The sequence below is a fragment of the Orcinus orca genome, chromosome 15, assembly GCF_937001465.1.
Source record: "Orcinus orca chromosome 15, mOrcOrc1.1, whole genome shotgun sequence".
Lineage (NCBI taxonomy): Eukaryota > Metazoa > Chordata > Mammalia > Artiodactyla > Delphinidae > Orcinus > Orcinus orca.
The window spans coordinates 79,463,392-79,483,469 of record NC_064573.1 but is presented as its reverse complement, the minus strand read 5'-3'; the positions used below and the strand labels follow the sequence as shown (position 1 = coordinate 79,483,469).

At 44.9% G+C, this 20,078-nt stretch overlaps 1 protein-coding gene across 18 annotated transcripts in view; it reads right to left on the bottom strand.

The window, feature by feature from the left end:
* Positions 1-20,078, bottom strand: part of CCDC60 (coiled-coil domain containing 60) — a 275,404-nt gene that overhangs the window by 169,958 nt on the left and 85,368 nt on the right. For 3 of the 18 annotated variants that reach the window (XM_012535515.3, XM_033399986.2, XM_033399990.2), the window contains 2 exons: positions 10,347-10,558; positions 4,594-6,545 (listed from right to left, as the gene is read on the bottom strand). The exons of 12 other annotated variants lie outside the window; for them this stretch is intronic. In XM_012535515.3, the coding sequence (XP_012390969.1) occupies positions 4,594-4,683 (90 nt within the window). In that variant the 5' untranslated portion in view covers positions 4,684-6,545; positions 10,347-10,558. The remainder of the gene's footprint in view (positions 1-4,593; positions 6,546-10,346; positions 10,559-20,078) is intronic. 3 more of the 18 variants (XM_049698205.1, XM_049698209.1, XM_049698204.1) reach the window with 3 other exon arrangements.

The following is a 20,078-nucleotide window of genomic DNA, read 5'->3' as shown; positions in this document are numbered from 1 at the left end:
ACGAGTTATAATAAAAATGAAGGTGCAGCTGGCTGGGATTCTTCAGAACTGAATCTCAAGTCGTTGTCAGATCTTTTATTTTATTTTATATTCCAAGGTAATCATTGATTCAGTGCAGGGTGGGGTGCAGTCTCCGTGATTAGAGGCCAGAGAAATTACCCAGCACGGAGCCCACTTCGAACAAGGACCAATGACTCACCACTTACATCTTCAGGCCCCAAGCTCTCCTATCTGGACAAGGAAGAAAATCGTTTCATGTTGGCGGTGACGTGTATTGTGCTGGGAGTCGAGGTTTCTCTTGTTGGGGGAAACCTTTCCTTTTCTGATTCCGGGCAGACCAGCTGGATAGGGGGCTGAACTCTCAGTAACTCCATTCTCACCATAGGGGTGGTGGCAGTGGGGCGATAGGGTGGATGGTAGGGGACGGGGGTCAGTGATGCTCAGGCCAAGGTCTTCTCCGTACACGGGACTCTGCATAGCTTTCCCCCTTCTCCCTGAACCTGCCAACTTAATTCTCAGCAGAGAACTAGACCCTGGCACGCTTCAAGCCTCAGTCTACTCAGATGCAAAAGGGGGTAATAACTACACCTCTTTCACAGAGTCAATTAAAAGATCAAACCACACCATGTCATAATGGCTAACATTTCATTGTATTTACTCTGGGCCAGGCCCTGTTCTAAGAGCTTTACTCATATTAACTCACCTAATCCCCACAGAACCCTATGAGATAGAAGCATTTTTAGCTGGATTTCATCCATTCTAAGATGAACATTTTCTTTCCCCGTTTCAACATCTCTGAAACTGGGGCGCTTCTTATAATTGAAAGTAGGTCCTAGTTTAATCAGTAGAGTTTTCTTTCTTAGTGGCGCTCACACAATATTGTGATGCCTCTTGAAACGGAAGATGTCTTAGATAAAACACAATGTGACTGTTTCACAGAGGAGGAAACTGAGGCACAGAGAGGCACTGATTTGCTCAAGGTCCCCCACATAGCTGAGTGTCAGAGTTGGGGGTCTGAACCCATGTTGTTTGCTGAAGAATCTTTTTTTTTTTAATTAATTAATTTATTTTTGTCTGCATTGGGTCTTCGTTGCTGCGTGCGGTCTTTCTCTAGTTGCGGCGAGCGGAGGCTACTCTTTGTTGTGGTGTGCCGGCTTCTCACTGTGGTGGCTTCTCTTGTTGCGGAGCACAGGCTCTAGACACACGGGCTTCAGTAGTTGTGGCACGTGGGCTCAGCAGTTGTGGCTCACGGGCTTAGCTGCTCCGAGGCATGTGGGATCTTCCCAGACCAGGGATCGAACCCGTGTCCCCTGCATCGGCAGGCGGATTCTTACCCACTGTGTCACCAGGGAAGTCCCTTTTTTAAAAAAAATAATTTTTGTGAACCTCCTCTTTTAATCACTAAGCTAGGATATCACCAAAGCACCCAGTCTAGTTCCTGGCTGTTTCAGGATCTGCCCAAACTAAGGATGCTTCTTTCCTCTCTGCCACCAAGAGACAGAGCTTATGTAAAGGATTCCACACCTTTAGAGTTTTTGCCAAACGCCGTTCCCGCATTTCCATTCTAGAACATGGAGGGGGTGTTCTAAGTGCCCCTCTCTTTTTTAGTCTCTTCTAAAGAAGAAAATGTGGGTCCATGATAATCTACACATGCCCTGCTCCCTCCCTCCCCTATGGCTAATCCCATTAGATTTCTCTTTTGCTTCCTTGGGCAACAAAGGGAAAAGGAACTCCCTAAACAGATTAGGGCGCCTGATTTAGGGCAGGCTAGAAGGTTTCCTCAACAAAAGACATTCAAGCAGGGGATTTGCATACATTATTTATACTCCTTCCATCGAAAAATCCACATGAAGATGCCGTGCAAGGAACGGTCCCATCATAACATTAGTTACGATAAAGCAACTTCCATCCCCATGAGAAGGAAAATGGCCAGCTTCAGTGGGCTGCAGAACCCTTTGGGGGTTTCCCCACAAGGGTCACCTATTACACCAGCGCACGGTGGACTCACAGGAAGTGGCATTACCACGTAGCCCAGCTGGCCTCACCTTCCTCCTCTAGAAGCCAGATCCTTCCTCAGATCACTCCTCACTGGACATTTACCTGGCTGCCTGGCCTTTGTTACTCTCTTTTTATGTGGCATTCCTCTGTTCCCCACCCCTGCCCTGCCCCCAACCAACAAACCTGAAAACTATCTGAAGCCAGTGAGTACGCCTTACACCTTCCCTTTGCATCCCCCGTGGTGTGTGCTAACCACTATCGCCGTCTGCTTAGCACGGTGAGGCAGGGAGGGCTTGAACTCTCGAGCCAGAGAACTCTGATCTCAAACCATTGCTCTGTGCCTTGCTGACTGGGTGTCCTTGGGTAAAGGACCTGTCCTCAGTGGGCCTTGGCATTGCCATCTATCACCTGAGGAGGTGACAGTGTTCTGGATGGTTGTGAAATATCATATGTTAAGACTTGAGCTCAGAACCTGGCACGTGGTGAATAATCAATACACGCCAACCCTCATCATCACTATCGCCACTGGTATTAGTGTGTTAAACCAATAAAACTGCAATCTGTTCTTAGTGTGATTTACACCAGAAGTTGATGCTAATCTCTACATATTTTCTTGTGCCTGGCCACTTTCTAGTCAGTCTGCTTTAGATTAATCAACGCTTTACAGTAGCTCTAAAAAGTTGCAATTTCTGAAGGCGTGATACTTCAAATGTGGGCCAGGGACACCCTCGGGTCTTCATTATTTTCTAGCCGGTGAGGCGGGGGCAGCAGGATTTCCATGAGTTTTGTGCCTGAGGTCTTGTTTATCCAACAGCCCCTTGGAAGCCTGCTTCCCATCTCTTGACCTCCTGGAGTCCTGCCCACCCTCCTCTCAAGAAAGAGATGATCATTTCAACCTCTGCATCTTCCTCCACCTTCCTCAATCTCTCTAACCCAAGATGGAAAACTCTATTGCATTTACTTGGCTACATGACCTCATCCCTCTCCAATCTCCCCCCACACGAGTCTGAGTTACCTCTCCTCTGCGTTCCCACCGCACCCAATGATACAGCCCCAGCACATCATTAATCATCCTGCATTACAATAATCTGTTTCTTATCTCTTTTACTTCCCATCCCAAACAGACACACTACGGATTGTGACGCTTTTCACAAGAGCAGGTATTGAGCACACAACAGAAATTCAGTACGTGTTTGCTAAATGAATGAAACCACATAACGAAAATCTAGGAAGTGCTAACTATGTGTAAGACGCTATTCTCAGGAGTTTTGGACATATCATTGAAGGCTCACAGCAATCCCATGAGCAGGTATTATGATACTCCCATTTCACAGATGGCAACACTGAAGCAGACAAGTTCCGTAACTTGCCCAAGGTCACAGGGCTGCCAAGAGGCAGATCCAAGGTTCAAGCCAGGCTATTTGGGTCCACCGCCCACATGCTCACACTCATCGCTGCTTCTGAAATTTCCACCTCATTCCTCGTTCCTTCCTTCCTTCCCTTCCCCCACTGCTATGCTGGGAAGTTTTTTCCCAGAGGGGGCTGCTCTGGATAAAACCCACTTCCGGGCAGCTTTCTGAGACAAAAGGAGACATGTGAAGACTGCATCTTGAAGAGTGAGCTCATTAAGAGGGCTGAGCAATGAGGGGTGCAAACAGCTGTGTCAATTCTTAGGCAATATCAACAGAAGCTCAGGAACGCTTTGGACCACCACGTAAGCACGGGTGAGTTTCTCTTCTGTGCCCTGACTTCCCCCCAGGCCCTCCTTCCTAGGGCAGGGCCTTGAGCCACAAGATATGCCACTGTGCGTGGACCGCTGTGGGCCAGTAATTGCCTTTGACCCTCTCCCACTGTTCAGCTACCTTGGCCAATTAGTGGTGATATGGGCGTTTGCAGATACAGTAACAAAGACACACTTAACAAAGACATAACTGGCCCGCCCAGTTGTGATCATTTAAAAACAGAAACAACTTGACTCCGACACTAAACACATACTGATTTTTCTCTGTCTTTCAAACCAACAACAGTATTTCTTGTCCCATATACACATTATCAAGTGTCAGCATCTCCATGAACAATTTCCGTATCTTACTCCTCACACTGTTTCTGCCTAGTTGGTGTTCCTGTTCTCATTTTGCAGACACGAGCAAATAAAGGCTCAGAGATGCTAAACAATTTATCTAATCTCAATAGCTGCTGAGACGCAAAGTCAGGCTTCAAACCCCAAAGTCTGACACCGTAGTCTCCACAAGGAGAAAGGATGTGCACATACCCTAAGCCCAGCGGATCTCCGAAAATAATTTCTTCGATGGCAAACCTACAATTCATCTTAATTTATTCCTGATGTTCTACAGTGTCACTGCCGATTTATTCCATCACTTTGGAATTACTGGCTAATAGGATGGCCCAGCTCCCCGTTCTGGCTGGCGTTTTCAGTCTTCACGAGTAACCAACCACTGATAGCAACGGGGATGTTTCCCAACAATTTAATTACCCTGTGATTCTTCTTTCCCCCCGTCCCTTGTTGGTCTGGAGGCTAATTCCTATTTTTCGTCTTGAAAACACGACTGCTTTCACGAGAGAGGGGAGACTCACCTGCGTTAGATGATCTGAGGCATAAAAGGGCCAGAGGGCCCCCGAGGCAGGGGAACTCTGTATCTTCTTGGTGGCTGGTACCTTGGTCATCTTGGAAATCCTTCAGGCTTCCCTGTGTCCCCCAGGGAAGATGTGTGTGTGTGTGTGTGTGTCTGTGTGTTTTCTTCCAGAATCTTCTACCTCAGCAGTCACTGGTGTCAGGGGCTCCAGCAATTTCTCCCCGACTCGCAGGTGCTAAAGACACAGACTCCAGACAGGTTTCTGACTGGGGAGGAATGGGAAAGCAAGTCTTCTGGGCTCCCCACCAACAGAATAAGGAAGTCCCGGCAGGGTGAAATCAGGCAAGCCTGGACTTACTTTTTAGACAGTCACAAACTTTTATGAGTTTTTCCCCGTTTGGGAAGGGGATATCTTTGTCTTCTAGAAACAAAAATAAAATATGAACTAAAAAAATAAAACTCCACTGACAAAGTCTGAGGGGGGCCCACGGAGGGGCCCGCAGACACCCATCCTGAGGCTGAGCGCCCGCGGAGTGGGAGCGAAAGCCGCGGCTAACTGCGAAGCCGGGGGCCCACTTGGTCGCCTGGCAACGCCACGCCCCGTGGAGGGCTTCCTCATTGGCTGGGTTTGGTGGGGGCGGGGTCGCGAACTCTCCCAAGCCGTTGGGTCCGTGGCTGGGAGCGGGCGGCTGGCCGGGGGAGCCACTTTCTCCAAACTCTGGTTTCTCCTCTCAGGCCTGAGGACCTTGACCCTTTGTCTCCGTCTAACTACAAGCGACTCCTTCCTTCCAAACTACCCTGTCCTGCCATAGCCCGCCAGTGATTTCTTGTGCCTTGGGGTGGGTAGATCAATGTGGGCCTTCAGCCCTGCAATCACTTTAACCTGAAATTTCTCTTCTTTATCCACCTGACACACACACCTATTCATCCTTCAAATCCCTCATACACACACACACACACACATATACATACACACACAAATGTATACATACATACGTCTATGTGTGCATGACAATTAAGTGCTTGGAATGTGCTAGGTACTGTGCTAAGTGTTTTACATACATTAACTCAGTCCTCACAGCATGTCATTAAGGAAGGTACTTCCTTACCCTCTTTTACAGACTAGGAAACTGAGGCACAAAGAGATTGACATCTTTAAGGTCACACAGAAAGTGTGTGAACTGGAATTCAAAGCCAGACCTGTTTGATTCTAAAATCCAACCTCTTAATCAATAAGCCTCATGACCCTGGATAAGATGCCTAATGTGGCTGAAGCCTGGCTTCCATTTCTTTCAAATGGGGAAAAATAACTTTACCACAGGTGTCAAGGATTAAAACAGATCATTATGTAAAGGCTGAGCACGTGAGGAGTCCTAGTTAAGTGGCAACTGTTATTATTATGTCCGGACACCACATTCCCAGGAAGAATTAGTCATTTTTGCAGTGCGGTGTTCATTTCACACCAGATATTAATACTAATATTTACTGATCACACGCTCTGTGCCAGGTGCTCTACTGAGCACTTTACATGAACTCATTTAATCCTTCCAGTAGGCCTACGGGGTCGGGTCCAGCTTGCAGATTGATTGCACGTGTTCTGATTTACACACTTTATCCTTGGCATTATTTCACACTGGTTCAATCTGACTCTTATTTCTAACCCTTGAGCTGCTGAGGATTATGATGTCACCACAGCCGCACGATGACCTCACCTTCTCTTTAGAAGGCCTTGCTGCAAGATGACCCTCCAGAGAATACAAAATGCCCAGCCACACAGCTCCAGGTGCTGATGCTTAGAAGTCGTTATTTTCCTGCCATTGTCCGAAGACTGAGTCTGACCTTTCTTTTTACAGGAAGTTTGGGTCTTCCTGCTTCCTTTGTGGGCAGCATTAAGCCATCAGCAAGCACTTTCAGAAGGATGCAGATAAACTGAATTGTGTTCAGAAGATGGGGCTGGGGATGAGAGGGGATGAGAAAAACAAGATAGAATGAGAAATGTTCAGCCCCAAGCAGAACAAAGGGCTGTCTTCATACGGCTTTGAGGGACAGGCTTGGCAAAGAAAAGCTCAATTAGTTTTGTCTGAGCCCAAAGAATAGGAAGAAGGTTTCGGCTCAATATGAGGAAATACACGGCAGAACACTGTTTTAAAAGGCGTGAGTTCTGGAGTCTGACTGGCTTGGCCACGGAGCAGCCTCAATGATCATCTCATAGGTCTATGATGAAACCAAATGGGTAATTCATGTGAAGAACAACGCCTAGCAAAAAGGAAGTGCACAATTAATGTTAGCTCTTTTTTCTTTTGTTATTAACACCCACCTGTCAGAGCCATGCAAGAACTGGAAATAGAAAGGGCTCTAGAATAGAAAAGACCTGTGTTCAAATCCTGGCTGTGTCATTTACTGGTAATGAGATCTTGGTCAAGTCATTTCACCTCTGCAAGCCTCAATTTCATCATGTACTACATATAAATAGTAATGGTGATGCCCACTTTGTACAGTTGGGAGGACTAAGTGAAATGATGAATGTATAGAGCCTAGTATCCAGCAAGGGCTCAAGGCATGCTGTTAGTAGTTCCCTTTTAGGTTCGTGAATGGGTATGTTCCATAGAGAGAGAATGAGCTCCCCAGCACTAGAGTTATTCAACCCAATAAGGTCACATTCTAAGGTCCTGGGGGTTAAGACTTCAACATATGAATTTGTGGGGAGACACAAATCAACCTATAACACTGAGCTGCCTCAAACTAAAAGCTCACACAGTGTTGGATAGATGTTGCCGTGTTTCCCTCAAAACTGTAAAATCTTCCTATCTTCTCCTGTGAATTTTCTGTGGCACCCTGGGGTGCCTCGGTGCACAGTTTGGGAACCACAGGGCAACAGGCCTGTTTTCTTTGAGCTGAGCAAACTTTTTATGCAAGAAGTTAACAAGCACATGAGTAGACATAAAAATAACATCTAATGGGAGTTTGTTAATACCTTGCCTCCTGGCCCCTAAGGTAGGACATCTCTGGAGCATGTTCTATAGTCCCCCAGAGGTCCCCTTCAGGAATGCCTTGGGGCAGCCCCATTGCCTGTAGCAGTTGCCTGCTCACCAAGCACCCAGCATTAGCTTCTTCCCTTTTCCTGTTGCACTTTCCCACTCCCCTTCTGGTGCTGCCTGGATGGCCTCCCAAATATACCCAAATTCTTGTTCCGAGGTCTGCTTCTGGGGAACCCAAGCTAGGTCAATGTTGGCTGGGATAACCAGGAGGTCAGACTAAGTCAGGTCTGGAAATCTTCCCTCTTCCTCATCTTGTGACCTGGACTTGCTACCTTCTTGGGTCCCCTTGCCCCATAATCACCTCCTTACCTCTGCTCTCATGGATACATCTCTAGAAGTTTCTGGATATTCTCTGCATCCCTTAAACACGCAGAGGCCAATGTGTTTTCAGATATGCAAATATATCCCCCAACAGTGAAATATTTGACAACTCAGATATGAAGTGATTGTTTAAATCTTAATTCCTGGTTGATTTATGCAAAATAGGAACTGAAAGACATGAAGCGACGGGTGTTCTCTCCTCCCAATTCACCAAAAAGAAAGGCATGTGAAGGGATTAAAAACGGATGTATCAAGTAGAAGAAAAATTTTGGAATGTGTCGGACGCCAGCTGGGGTAGCCGAAGTAAAATCTCCAAACCTGCTAAACACCTGAATTTCAGTCACTACTACATACGTCTGGCATTAAAAACCTATTCGAAAAGTCATCATTTTCTGAATATCTTTAATATACTTGTCTGTGTTGCAGCTAGCACCCAGAGGACTCCTTCTGGGTATTTTTACTGAAATGTCAGCACTGGATTTACAAATTATGGGGCCCAGGGAAAAAGTAAAACTTGGGGCTCCTGTGACACCTGGTAGCTGGCAATCTATTGGTGAATTGCTGCCGGGATGAGATATCGCTCGATAATGTCTATTTGCACTACGTCCCCCATTCCTATACCTCATTAGGTTAAAGAAGGATGACTGCCTGTTACATGGCCCCTTGGGGGCTCTATGGTCCCACCCCATCCCTACCCTATTCTCCAAATTACACCCCAGGGGGAGGGTGGTGAATTTGAATCTTTGTAAACAAAGAGAAGAAAATGCAACGTTAACCTCTCTTTCCTCCCCTTTCTCTTTAATTTGGTCCACCAGACCCAGCAACAGGGGATGTGGTATGGTCTGTAGGAATATTCTTCGTGAATTTCCCCCACTGGAGATCTAGGATGTGGCGGAAGCTACCTCCATAGATAAAGCTTTCCATTCCTACACTCTTCAGCACACCACCTGCTGGGCTGCAGGACAGATTGGAATAAGCGGATTATGAATCCCATTTTACCAAGATAGAAATTGAAGCTCTTGGGACCTAGCACTTTGTTAGTGGTGTAGGTTGCCTGAGAATCCAGGTTTTATGATTCCAAATTCAGCAGCCTATTTCAGCACTCTGCCACAATGGCTTCATGCTTCAAGGTGTGTGTGTGTGTGTGTGTGTGTGTGTGTTCGTTCACACAGCAGCACAACCTAGGGTTATCTCTGCAAGGCCCGCCAAAACAAGGGATTTCCAAGCCACCTGGAAGGTTTTAATTTCTCTAGCCTTCTGGGGGAAAACTTTCCTTTAACATCCACATAAGACATCTCCATGGGCGTGGGGAGAGGGATAAATTAGAATTTGGGAGTAGCATATACACACTACTATATATAAGATAGATAAACAACAAAGACCTACTGTATAGCATAGGGAAATATACTCAATATTTTATAATAACCTACATGGGAAAAGAATCTGAAAAAGAATATGTATATATATGTGTATATATACATGTACACAAATATATGAATCACTTTGCTATACACCTGAAATTAACTTAACATTGTACATCGACTACACTTCAATAATAATAATAAGAAAAAAAGCACCAAAAAAAAAAAAGAAAGGACATCTCCAACACCCACCCACCCCCATCCCAGGTAGGAAAACACTCCCCTGCCAGGTAGTCCCAAGATTTCCAAGTAGCTCACAATTTCCTGTTCAGCATGCACTCCACCCTGCTTCCTACCTGTATGGGTAGAACTGGGCGTCCTCCACACCCATGAGATATATTCAAATCCTAAACCCTGGGTGCCTGTGAGTGCGACCTTGTTTGGAATAAGAGTCTTTGCAGAAATAATCAAGTTACAAAGAGGTCATACTGGATTAGGGTGGGCCCTAATCCTTTCTTACAAGAAGAGTAAAGTTTGGACATAGAGACAGAAGACACACAAGGAGAATTGTAATAGGGAACAACAAATCTGACTCCATATTAGATCTGTTTCTTTTACTTTAACCTTTGTATTCTATTTCTCTTGCTACAAGTTAATCACTAAAGGGATGTTGCCTTAAAGTGACATAATGGCCCATCTCCGAGAACCCTGCCCCCATGCCTCATTGTAAAACTAAAATATCTTTGTTCAGCTCACAGGAAACAACCTGACCCAGCCCACCTGTGAAGGGCTGCAGGGAAGAAGAAATTAACACATCCCCTCCTGAGTCTGGCACAAACCGGGAGATAGATGCAACCATTTATGGCCTTTTCACTTCACCTTCTCACCTCCCCCCTCTTTGTTCTATAAAAGAGACTAGCGTCCAGAGCCTGGAAAGACGGTTCTCTAGGACATTAGTCCGCCATCTTCTCAGACCCCCGGCTTTCCAAATTAAGTCACTATTCCTCGCCCCGACACCTCATCTCCCAACTTACTGGCCTGTTGTGTGCTGAGCAGAACAAGCTTGGACTCAGTGACAGAAGGCCAGGTGACAACAGAGGCAGAGAATGGGGTGACGTGTCTACAAGCCAAGGAAGGTTGTGCACTGCCAGCAATATCCAGAGAGGCAAGGAAAGATCTTCCCCTCGAGCCTTCAGAGGGAGCACGTCTTTGCCAATGTCTTGATTTTATACTTCTAGTTCCAGAACTGTGAGAGAATAAATTTCTGTTGTTTTATTGTTTTTTTTGTTTTGTTTTGGTTTTTTTGCGGTGCACGGGCCTCTCACTGTTGTGGCCTCTCCCATTGTGGAGCACAGGCTCCGGACGCGCAGGCTCAGCAGCCATGGCTCATGGGCGCAGCCGCTCCGCGGCATGTGGGATCCTCCCAGACTGGGGCACGAACCTGTGTCCCCTGCATCGGCAGGCGGACTCTCAACCACTGCGCCACCAGGGAAGCCCTGTTTTATTGTTTTAATTCACCCATTGCATGGTAATTTGTTACAGCAGCTCCAGGAAACAAATACACCACCCATTTTGCTTCAGCTTCATTTCCCTGTTGGCCCCAGTTTATTTATACCCTCAAAATGCTACTTTCCTAAACCTGCAGTATAGTAGCATTTTACTAAAGGTTGCAAATGGTAGAAGAAGACTGCACAGCTCTGCGGACTCAGTAACTTACAATTAAATATTAGGCATCACTGAATTTTCAGTTAAATACAAATAAAGTTCCCAGGTGATTCTAACACATAGGTAGGGGTAGGAACCCCTGCCATACATCCTGTTTGTAAGCTGCCTTTGCAAACATAATAAAATATAAACATCCTCCCATGTCTACAGATGTGTTTTTTAAAACATGTTTTTTTAAATGAGTGCTTGCTAAAATAGAGCTCCAGCGTGTGGCTGTCCAAGAGTTTGTCCAACCAATTCCTTATTCTTGGACAGGGACCAGTCTGTTCCTGTCCTGGATGTACAATCGGGTAGTTTCATTCGAACAGGATGATGTTTTGTTGATTGCAGAGACCTGAGATCAACATTAGCTGACCATCCACACCTCATTATGAGGGCCTGGTGCCAGGACACATAACCAAGACCTCACGTAGTAGACATGTGCCACTTTTGCCCGTCGAGTATGCACACTTCCAGTGGGGAACGGTCCTGCCCTGCTCTGATCACAGGATTCTTGTTAGGGTCACAGGAATGAGCTTATCACCCGTGCCTGGGCAATAATCCCATTTTCCCCTGAATACAGCCTCAGCCTCCCTGGACTCCCAGCTTTATCTCCTCCGTGTAGTGACTGCCATTCTGTTTCCCTGTGCTGCACTTTGGAAACCCTCACCAGTCAGCAAACCCAGGCAACTACAGGACTCACCTTGTTTTCCGTTTCCGGTCTCTCAGAGATTACTATCCTTTATTGCCTGATGTCTAACGTCTTAAAACCCTTGGTTTATATTTATTGTCTGACTTTTTTAGTGTCTTCAGGCAGAAGGGTGCATTCGACTCCTGTAACTCCATCTTAGCCAAAAAGTATAGGACTGTATAGTGCAATAGCTGAAGTTAAGTACTCAACAGATAGATTTAACATATCAGACAGAAGAGCATAGAGATTATCTTTGGAGAGGAGCGGGGAATGGTGACTGGGAGTGAGACCCAGGGAGGCTCTATGCTGTTGATAATATTCTACCTGTTGATCAGGGTGGTGATTCTCTGATTATGTTCACTTCGTGAACATTAAATGCTGTACATTATGAATTCTGTATTTTTCTGTACGTACGCTATACTTCAATAAATAAGTTTATTTTAAAATACATTAAAATTTCAACAATAAAACAAATTTTCAACACTTGTGTGTGTTTTTTGTTTTGTTTTTTTTGCCCGTGCCATGCAGCATGTGGGATCTTAGTTCCCCGGCCAGAGATTGAACCTGCACCCCCTACATAGGAAGCATGGAGTCTTAACCACTTGACCGCCATGGAAGTCCCTTCAACACTTGTTACTGAGGGCAGATCTTAAGAGTCACACCAGCATCCAACATGCTATGGGCTTTGGAGTCAGAGCTAGTTTCAAATCCTATGTCTACATTTACTATCTATGTCACCTGGAGTCCTGTCATCACCTCTACAAACCCCAGTTTCCTCTACACATAAGTAACGGTAATACTTATAGGGTGGATATGAGGACCAAATGAGATATTTTATGTAAAAATATTCCAGGCACATAGTAGGTTGTACATAAATGTTAGTTTCAACTCAAATATCTATTAATAGGGAATTGGTTAAATAAAATATGTTACATTCTTACAATGGAATATTAATCAGTTGGTAAAAAAAAAAAGAGGTCATGCTATATGTATTTCTATGAGATGATCCAGATGTTAGTTAGGGTCCCAGGAAGACAGAGGTGACGTAGTCAAAGGGGGATAACAGAGGAGAGTTTAATTAAGGGGCTACTGCCAAAGGTGTAGGCAAAGTTAGCAGAAACTGACAGGGGATTGTGCAGTCATTCAGAGCTGGCAACAGTGGGGAGCTGTTACCAACTCTAGACCTGAAGGGACAAAGGGAGGGAGCAGTTAGCAGAATGAGAAGAATCTGTAGAAGACGGCTATCCAACAACAAAGCTGTAGCCTTCTGAAGAGGGAAGCAACCAACCATAGCAACCTGGCATACAGGGCGCAGAGAGGATAAATACCCAAAGGTTGCATTCCTCCTGCCTTCTTATCTGTTGTAGGTGCCTCCAATCTACAGACGGACTCCAACTGGCAAGACCCAGCTAGATGCTACAGGACAAGGGGCCCAGTCGTGCAATTCATATAGGTCAGCTTCCAGAAGGACAGAGTACTGTGGAAAGGAGTGGAACATGGATTGGGCAGAAGTTGTGCAAATAGAAAACATTATTCACAATCTTCAAGTTGTATTAAGTTTTTTTTTTTAAGGGGAGGAAAACGAGTATATCATATGTTACCTTTTTATTAGAAAGAGAGAGATTGGAATGATACACAAGAAATTGTACCAGTGGTCACCTTGAAGTGGGGGAACAATAGCATGTGGGAGGGATTAGGTGTGGGAGGGTGCGTGAGTCACAGCCCAGCAGGACACACATGGCAGACTCAAGGCGATATGGAGACAGTTTATTTACAAAGGGACCATTTACACAGGTGTAGGTGTAATGGAACATAGGAGCAAGTGCAGGAACCAAGAGCTAGGATCAATGAAACTGTGGCCATTTCTAAGGGACAAGGGGAAGGAATGGTTACCAGCTCCTTGAAGGAGAGAGATCACATCGGGAGGGCTTCCTTGAGAGCAGTAATGACCTGTAGTTGAGGCATACAAGCAGTCTGAGGCAGCCTTGCAGGAAGGGTGCCCTAAACACATGCTGCTACTTTCCTCTGATCTCCTGCCAGTGCCGCCCATGGGCTCAACCCACCTAGAAGCCAGAGGGCATGAGAGCCTGTTGGTACCATAGAAGTGGATCTGGAGGGGTAAGCAGAAGACGCATAACTTACTTTACACTGGACAGGGTTTTTCACTGTTTGAATTTTTCCTACCCCATGCACAAGTAAAAGTAAATGTCAGTTCCCTTCCCCAGCGTGCACACAGAAACAGAGAAAAGTGTAATCCCCTGAAAAGAAGAGGGAAGGACAAATGGCTTCCCATTCCAGGCAAAGCTTGGGACAACAGTTTCTTCCTCAGGGGGCTTGGCATGCTACGCGAGGCTGCTAGATTGATCATTACCAAGATGAAGTTGAAATGCCCATATTTTTGTGTATCTGACCCCAAATGCATCTCTTCGCCCATGCTGCATTTCCCCCCTGCTTTTCTGAAAAGTGACAGCTAAGAATTTAGTTTACTACTATTGTCTCCTCTATCTCTTTCCCTCCTTCCTCGCTTACACCTCTCCCCATGTTTTCCCTGTAATTTCTTTTGATAACTTATAATTTTGAACTCACAATTCATCTAACCATTTGGGAGGCAATTTTCCTGCTCTTACCTTCTTCCAGCCATCACTGTTTAGACAGTCTGGGAGGGGTGGCCCAGTTTTCAATTTCCTGATAACATCTTCTTTGAAGAGACTTTCTCTGCCTTCTCTCTCTGGCTTTGTCCTCTGCTGCTGTCTGCATTCTGCTCAAGGACAGCCTCAGAAGTGCACAACTGTTCCTTGTCTTTCAGTCTCCCGACTTCTGGCACTTTGGTAGAAACTGTCTTTCTTTCTCTTAGCTTCAGTGACACTTCTTTCTCAATAAACTATGCTCTTTCACACAGGTGTTGAGGAATATGACACTTGGAATATATAATAGCTGTATTCTAACATATACCTTTATCAGACAGTAGCTAAAAGAAAAAAAGGAACTCACTGAAGTGGAAAATCCATTCAAAGGATTTGCGTATCTGCCAACCCCAAGCCATCCCCTCTCTGCCCTGCCCCTAACTATGTTTTCTGATTTTCTGAATTTTGTTTGCAAACTTTCTTCTCCCACTGAACAATCACGGAATTAAAACAAACCTTTTTCCTCTTACCTTTACAATAACACTTGTTGGTTGTGGGAAAACTACAAAACACGAAGAATTAACCAAAAATAAAAGTGCTAATATTATTTGGTATATTTCTTCCAGATATTCTTTTGAGAAGGGTTTTAGAAGTGTACTTACTTTTCAAAATAAAAATAGGCTTTAAGAAATTTTTGACTGTAGGAGTAACATAGGTATGTTTATAATTAGATGCTAAAAAGTATACACATTTTATATATAGATTCATTTGTATTATTTTTTAGATCCACACATAAGTGACATTATGTAGTATTTGTCTTTGTCTATCTGACTTACTTAGCTAAGTATAATATTCTCTAGGTCCCTCCATGGATAAAAAAGGAAAAAAATGAGAATTAATTTTGTTCATGAGATAAAAAAGAGTATACATGTGGAGAAAAACTACCATAGTTCCCCTAGCCGGGGATTATTATTTAGTCTTTTGGTATATACAATTCCATATTTTTCCCAGATACATCTATATCTACATCTATATCTTGTCCCTTCTTTTTTGTCAAAAATCAGATCACATTAAATATACTAAAAAACTTACTGACATCTTTCCCTGTCAGTGAGTACTGAGTTACACTATTAGCTTACATACTTTCGGTACCACAATGAGAAATACATTTTAAACTGTGATCCAGTACAGTGTATGTACAGTACATATATAATTGAGATAAAAGTTTCATGAACCACTACTCACCACTATTATGTATGACGTACTCTGTTATTTTCCATTTTATTCTATTTCATTTTTAAAAAATGCTCGTTATGACCCAGTAAATTGATTTCAAGACCTACTAATGGGTTGTGACTTGCATTTTGAAAAGCATTCTCCTACGTCACAATTTCAATGGCTTTTTTGTATTTTGAACTCCAGAGTTTACAAGTTGTGTGGGATCATAGAGGAGATCTTGTCCAGCCTCTTCTTTTTATATGCAGAGGAGTGAAATTTTTACTTTCCCCATAGCTGGTACAAGAATTTCCCTCAGGAAATTTTCTTTGTTTACGGAAATACCTTTGTAACTGCTTGTAGAGGGGAAGCTGCTGTAAAAGGAGCAGCTGAACCACTTTCTGCAAGAAATAAACAAATTTGGGATGGAGAACATCGAGCCACATGTCAGAGAGGGTAGAAGCTGAGTTAAAAAAACAGAGGACTTTTAGAAACAAGAATATCAAACACCGAATTTCTGTTATTTGCACTGCTGTGCTGTAACCTCATCTACTCTCTCAAGTGTTCAGTAAGGCTTAATATTACTTGGGTCTCTTTCCACCAAGTGATAGAAATACAACTCAAATTGGATTAAGAAAAAAATAAGCTAGGAGTGTTTATTCGCTTATGAAATTGAATACACCAGGCATGGCTGGATTCAGGGCCTTAAGTCATGTCACTGACGTTTGGTATCTTTTTATATCTTTTCTTTTTCTCTTGGTTCACTCCCAGGTATTGACTCCCAATAGTTTTCTCTAAAAAGACCCAGGGCTAATTCTTATTGGAGGGACTGGGACCATTTGACCATCTTTGAACCAATCATTGTGGCCAGAAGGATGGAATGCTCTGGGTGGCCAGGGTTGGATCACATGCTCACCCTTGGATCCAGAGATGGTGTCACATTCACAACTTCTTGGTTTGAGTTGGGTAAGGAGTGGTTTCCGGAAAATTGGGTTCACAGTGGGAGAATCAATGGTGGGAAGCAAACGTAATATATTGAATACATGCTCATTGACACAGTGCCTCACAGGAGCAGTTTGCTTAGTGGAGAGTAAGGAGCTGAATTCCGCATCTGTTTGCCCCAGTGTAGAAATGGACTCCCTGAGCAGCACATCAAGATGAGCCCTAAATAAAACTAAGAACAAAAGGAAAGTATTCCTGGTATTTCACAGAAATCTTGGGGAGGGCATGACATTTTTCTACAATTTGTACAAAAGGTATCCATACCAATCTTGTCTAGCTTTTAAAGGAAAGAGGATCCCTGAGGAGATGGGATTGCATAAATGGGAAAACTGAGGCCCAGAGAGGTTCTGAGACCTGCCCAAAGTCACACAGCTAATTTTTATTCAAGCCTACACTGAGCACAGTCTCCTGCCATGGCTCAGCAATGTGTCTCCACATGACTCAAGCAGAATTCCCTCTTATATGCTGCTTACAATCAAAACTAGAAATGTCCAAAAGCCTTGTTCCCCTGGCAGCTCTTACCCTTATGAGCCCCTCGCTTGACCTTGGGGCTGCCTGGGGGCTCTGCATGGACTTGGAAGGAAGAGCTTGTATGGGAATGGAGGAGTCAGGCTCCAACCTCTTTAGGAGACTGGGAACCCAGGTGTCTGAAAAGGAGGCTTAAGATGCAGGGCCTGGGACTTCCCTGGTGGTCCAGTGGCTAAGACTCCATGCTCCCAATGCAGGGGGCCCGGGTTCAATCCCTGGTCAGGGAATTAGATCCCACATGCCACAACTAAAGATCCCACATACCGCGTCTAAGAGCCGGTGCAGCCAAATTTAAAAATAATAATAATAATTTTTAAAAAAAGATGCAGGGCCCAACAAGAAAAGCAAACCAACTGGGTAGGGTCAGTGGAATAAGCAGGAATGACCAAGAGAAGATAAATGGCTAAAGAAAGGGGATAGATATTTATAACGTACTTCCTATTACCAGGTATTTTGCATATATTATTTTACTCAATCTTCACAAAATTTTTAATTTCAGGGAATGAAAGGGAAGGGGAGGGAAGGGAGTGGCTATCAGCAGGGGCCATGCTGTGAAGGGCTTTGAATTTGGTTGCATGAGAGAGTGAATGAATGAATGGAGTTTGTATCTGTATTACTTTATTGCTGTAACAAAGTACCATGAACTGGGGGCTTTCAACAGCAGCAATTTCTTGTTTTACAGTTCTGGAGGCTAGAAGTCCAAGATCAAGGTGTCAGCAGAGTTAATTCCTTCTGAAGCCTGTGAGAATCTGTTCCAGGCCTCTCTATCCTAGCATCTGGTGTTTTTAGGGCAATCCTTAATGTTCCCTGGCTTGTAAATGTATAACCCCGACCTCTGTCTTTATCTCCTCACGGCATTCTCTCCATGTGCATGTCTGTGTCTGTGCCCCAAATGCACCTTTTTATAAGGATACAATTACATTGGATTAGGGCCCACCCAGTATGACCTCATCTTTAATTACATCTGCTACGACCCTGTTTTCAAATGAGGTGACATTCTGAGATACTGGGGGTTAAGATTTCAACATCTGAATTTTGTAGTGGGGCGGGGGACACAGTTCAACCCATAACAACGGCTAAGTGGAATCTTGAGAAAAGCTGAATTTAGCAAATTTAAACAGATTACTTTAGGGCCTCTATGGTGATGTCACAGCCTCGCGGAAAAATCTCTCATACTCCTCCCGTTGAGACGTGGGGCCTCTGTTCTCTCCCCTGGAGTCTGAGACAGAGTATGGTGGAAATGCTATGTGACTTCCGAGGGTGGATCATAAAAGACCATGCCACTTCCACCTCGTTTGCTGGAACACTGGGCTGTACCTAAGAAGTTTGAATCCCCTGAGGCCAGCCCTCTGAGAAGCACGTGGATACTCTCTGGCCAGCATTCCCAGCTGAGCCCAGTCCAAAAGTTATCCTGTTGAGACGCCAGACAGGGAAGTGGAAAAGCTATCTGGGAACTGCACACTCCAGCCCCAGCTGTTCTAGTCCCAGCTGGTAGAGGCTTCTGAGGTAAAGTCCCAGCCCTCGTGGAAGAAGGACAGGTAGTTCTGGCTGTGCCCTGTCTGGATTCTGAGCCATAGAATCAGTGAACATAAAAAATGTTTCTTGCTTTAAGCCACTAAGTTTAGGCTGTATATTATCAGCACCCTCCAGAGAAACAAGACCACTTCCACCTCTATCTCCATCTCTCAAGTCCAAAGGCAGCTGTAGGCAGAACTCCCTCTTTCTCGGGGCACATCAGTCTTTTTTTCTCTTGAGGCCTTCAACTGATTAGATGAGGCCCACCCACATTATAGAGGGTAATCTGCTTCACTGAAAGTCTACTGATATAAACGTTAATCTCATCTAAAAAAAATACCTTCACAGTATCACCTAGACTAGCATTTGACCGAATATCTGGGTACCATGGTCTAGCCAAGTTGACACATAAATTAACTATTACATACTGGTTTGTTACACAGCAGTAGCTAACCAGAACAGCCCCTCGCAGCCTCTCAGCTTGCTGCTGCACTGTGTGACTTTCCAAGTGGGTGATAATAAGTTACATTTTCCAATTTTATTTGGTCAAATTTCCGGCCCTCCTTCCCTCTCCCTCCCCCTTTTAAACAGAGATCTTTTGGGTATGTTGTTCTGCAGATCACATGTTAAGAATCTTGAGTGTAGCAGTTAAGAGTCCCTGATTTGGAGTCTGACAGAATTAGATTCAGTTCTTGACTGTACTAGCTCCTAGCTGTGTGACCTTGAGTAATTTAGTAAACCTCTCTGGGTCTCAATATCGTCTTCTATAAAGTAAGATAATCATACTGACCTTGGTGCTATTTTGAGGAGTGAATTAAATGAGCCATGGAAAGGGCTCAGTCCAGCACCTGGGCACACATTAAAAAAAATTCATTCATTCACGAGTAGACCCCAGTCTGTGGGGCTGTATTTCCTTTTAAGATCTTCATTATGAGGCTCAAGCTTCCATCCCACTCAATTTCTAGAAGATTCTCCCCCTCCCACTTTCCCTTTCTTCCTTCCTTTCTTTGTGTGTGTGTGTGTGTGTGTGTGTGTTTCTCTTCCTCTTTTTCTTTTCATTTGTAAAGCCAGGCTTCCCCCACCGGGGAGCGCATGCATGTTTCACAAATTCATCTTGCTTGTCCCTGCGGCCAGCCGCGGTTCTCTGGACCACTGCTTCACGTTTCCCACGAGGCACTGCTCCTGCTTTAGCTCCCCTCCTTCAGCCTCCAGCTGCCGCTCTGCCCTGCGCACCTCCCCTCAAGCACGGGACAGACCTTGCTGCCCACGGTGGCAGCGAAGAACAGGCTGCAACTTTTATGCTGACTTGACAGTGTTGCAGGGCGGTGGGAGGGGAGCGGAAGTGAAGTGTCGGCTTCTAACTGCGACTGGAGGGAATGTGCTCAGAGACCAGAGCCCCGACTCGCTGGACGCTTACGGACTCCACCCCCCACACTGTGTCAGTGCACCCGGTGCTCAGGGCATTGCCTGCCTTGGGGTTCACACCT